General features: G+C 33.5%; 1 protein-coding gene across 1 annotated transcript; it reads right to left on the bottom strand.

Annotated features, from left to right (window-relative positions):
* Window positions 1–334: 334 nt before the first annotated feature.
* On the bottom strand, window positions 335–1,941 carry LOC134727789 (piggyBac transposable element-derived protein 5-like). The gene is made up of 2 exons (XM_063592176.1): window positions 1,646–1,941; window positions 335–1,076 (listed from the first exon to the last, which is right to left on the bottom strand). The coding sequence occupies exons 1-2, from the start codon at window positions 1,939–1,941 to the stop codon at window positions 761–763; spliced, it is 612 nt and encodes a 203-aa protein (XP_063448246.1). The 3' UTR covers window positions 335–760.
* Between the last annotated feature and the right edge of the window lie 990 nt (window positions 1,942–2,931).

Raw genomic sequence — 2,931 nt, 5'->3', positions numbered from 1 at the left:
CTTTCCGTACAATGTGAACAATTTAAAGAGAAATTAAACAATTTCGAGGCAAGGTTCACTCAATTCGTCATTTTGACATGCATTTTGACTTATTTCTCCGTTAATATAGAACGGTTGTAGAAAATATTGCATCTCACAATAGAAAATAGTTGTATATGTATATTTATTCTTCGATATCATTAAAAAAATAAGAAAATAAGGAGAAACCTATCTTTCTTCTGTCTATTGATGTTCCGTCATTGTGCCGGACGTTAGATACCATCGATTCCGATCAAATTCTGCCGGTGTAGTTTAGACACAGTGGTTTTGCGTATTTAAATTCGCGTTCCGTTAATATGGCATGTTTGATCATGTTTGGCATGTTTCTGTTCTGTCGAATTGTCCCGGTGAAATAAGTATCAAGTTGAAAAAGCTGTTTAGCTAGCGCGATGGAAGTGAAAAAGCTGTCGCACACGACATGATATTTTTTACGTAGTAACCCAGCTCTTTCTAACAAGTTATTTACAACGTAGGAACCCTGGGTTAGTCCTGGTGGTGTAGGGTCATATGTCTTTCCTCTATAAATTATGGCATGGATGATGTATCCTGTTACTGCCTCAACAAGCATCCAAACTTTTACCCCGAACTTTGAACTTTTTGTTGGTATATATTGAAGCATGCATGTTCTGCCCCGCGTCCCTATCAAACTTTCATCAATACTTAAATTTTGTTCCGGTTTGTAATGGAATTGCGACTGTCTATTAAATAAATCAATAAGGCACTAAAATTTTGCTGTTGGACTGTAATTTGGGTCGTTTCTGCCGGGTATGTTATTATTGTTAGTAAGATGAAAAAATTTGAAAACAAGTTGAAATCTGTTTCGACTAAACATTTTCCTAAACCATGATGTGTCTTGACTAGGCAATTTACAATTCCAATATTCAGCTATTGTCGCTTTTCTAACCAAACCCATATTAAGAATGACAGCAAAGAATCCTTTTATTTCAGTTAATGTAGTTTCTCCAACTTTAGGCCAAGCATGTAACCTTGAGAAGCGTCTAATCCTTTCGCGACTGGCTATAAAATCCCTAGCATACCTACAAGAATATCGAAAATGTCATTCCCTTTAAAAAAAAACACATTTTCAAAGGTAAAGAAAAAATTCGATAATTGTATTTTTTGGGGACTTTTGATATATCTTGCTTTGCATTATAAGCTCTTGCTTCGCGTTGAAAACCTTACGATTATCAGTATTGTTCCTTGTATCAGTGACATTTGTTCTCTATAGAAACATGTTATGGGACAATTAAACCACATCTTTCAATTCTAATTTAATATATTTTCTTTTATGTAGAGTTACAATTTGACATCGTTATATAAGTGTTGTATCAAGTTTCAGTTTCTGACAGTCGTGTATATAAGATTGATCATTGTTATAAATGCACAAATCAACACTCTCCAAGCTGTTTCTGCTCTTTTGAAGGGTTGCTGTCTCTTTGATCTATTCCCAATTCAAATTTAAGTCCTTTTTATGTAAAATGTGCTAACTAACAAGAATAGAGATACCGTAAATTGGAATTGATATTTTGTTTATTCCATATGTTATTTTGTCTAAAATTTTATATATTTATAAATATCGTTACGACTATAGCTTTTGAATAAATACCTATTAGTTTCCTGGACAATGTGCTGTAAGAAGTTTAATGTCATCAGTAGGTAGAAATATGCTATAGGTTTCGAATTTCGGTTTGGCATATTCTGTGGTCCAACAGTTTCCTGAAAGTCTGGCTGGCGACGCTCTTCTTCGGGTGGAAATATCCGAAACCAGGGTTGAAGCACCTGCTCGTCATTTCTATCATTTTCTTCACCTCCTTCTTCTCCTTCTTCTCCTTCCTCACTATCATATTCAGCTTCTAGATCACTTTGGTCAGATTCGGAAAAAGATTCATCTGAAACGTCCATGTTTTCGCTGAGGATTTTTTTATGATGACGTCATTGATTTCAATGACGTTGACGTTCCAACACCATAATTCCCGCAAAATTTAGATTTAATTTGTTAGTTTTGATAAAAAAAAAAAGAAGAAGAAATCCAATATTGCACGTACAGTTAGTGCTATTAGTATGTTTGAGGGGGGATAAGATCTTTATCGGGACTCCGGGATTGAGTGTTTTTAAGCTCGGGATTTCTGGATTGACCCTTTCTAGTACGGGACTTTATTTATTCGAATTTCGGGACCTCGGGATTTCGCTTTTTTAAGCCCGGGATTTCGGGATTGCGTGTTTTTAAGCCCGGGATTTCGGGATTTCGTGTTTTTAAGCCCGGAATTTTGGGATTAGGACCCCTCCTATCCAACCTCAAGTATCATACAAGTAAAGAAGAAACATTTTTTTTCTTTTATTACAAGATTTACGGACAATCATGCTGAAGCGTTATAATTGACTTAAAAAGTTATCGTAAAATAACGGAACTCTAGTACTCGCTGTTAATTATTTGTATAATTGTTATGTATATCAATGTTATGTAGGTGTATATCACCGGATTTATATTCTCTATCAGTTGTTTATAATGCCTTTTCAATTGTGATGAAAGAAATCACTAATGTATGGAAAAGCTGTCGGTCAATTCATATTTTTTTTGATACGGGAAGACAATACAATTCATTATAAAAGTTAATATATGTCTTAGAAATATGGTCAAATTAAAAGATTGTCTCTAAAAAAACAAGTCTATGTATGATTAGGTATGCGTCTTTTATTAGAAAAAAACAGCTACTTAAGCTAAACAAAACTATGTTCTCAAGTTTTATTTAATTACGAATTTTATTTCTTTTTAGAAGAAATAATGTATTTATGCATATAAAATACTAGACAAATTATGCTTATTTATATATATGTAAAAATCAATTATTCAGTAAATTTTCATTTGACCCTCGGTTTTTACCTAACGCTTTC

This window comes from Mytilus trossulus, chromosome 8 (genome assembly GCF_036588685.1).
Source record: "Mytilus trossulus isolate FHL-02 chromosome 8, PNRI_Mtr1.1.1.hap1, whole genome shotgun sequence".
NCBI classification, from domain to species: Eukaryota; Metazoa; Mollusca; class Bivalvia; order Mytilida; family Mytilidae; genus Mytilus; species Mytilus trossulus.
This window is presented reverse-complemented; position numbering and strand designations above follow the sequence as displayed.

Coding starts and splice junctions, on each gene's coding strand:
- LOC134727789 (XM_063592176.1), bottom strand. CDS start 1,941: ATGGACGTTTCAGATGAATCTTTTTCCGAATCTGACCAAAGTGATCTA. Junction 1,077..1,645: donor ATTGTCCAGGAAACTAATAG/GTATTTATTCAA, acceptor ATATTCTTGTAG/GTATGCTAGGGATTTTATAG.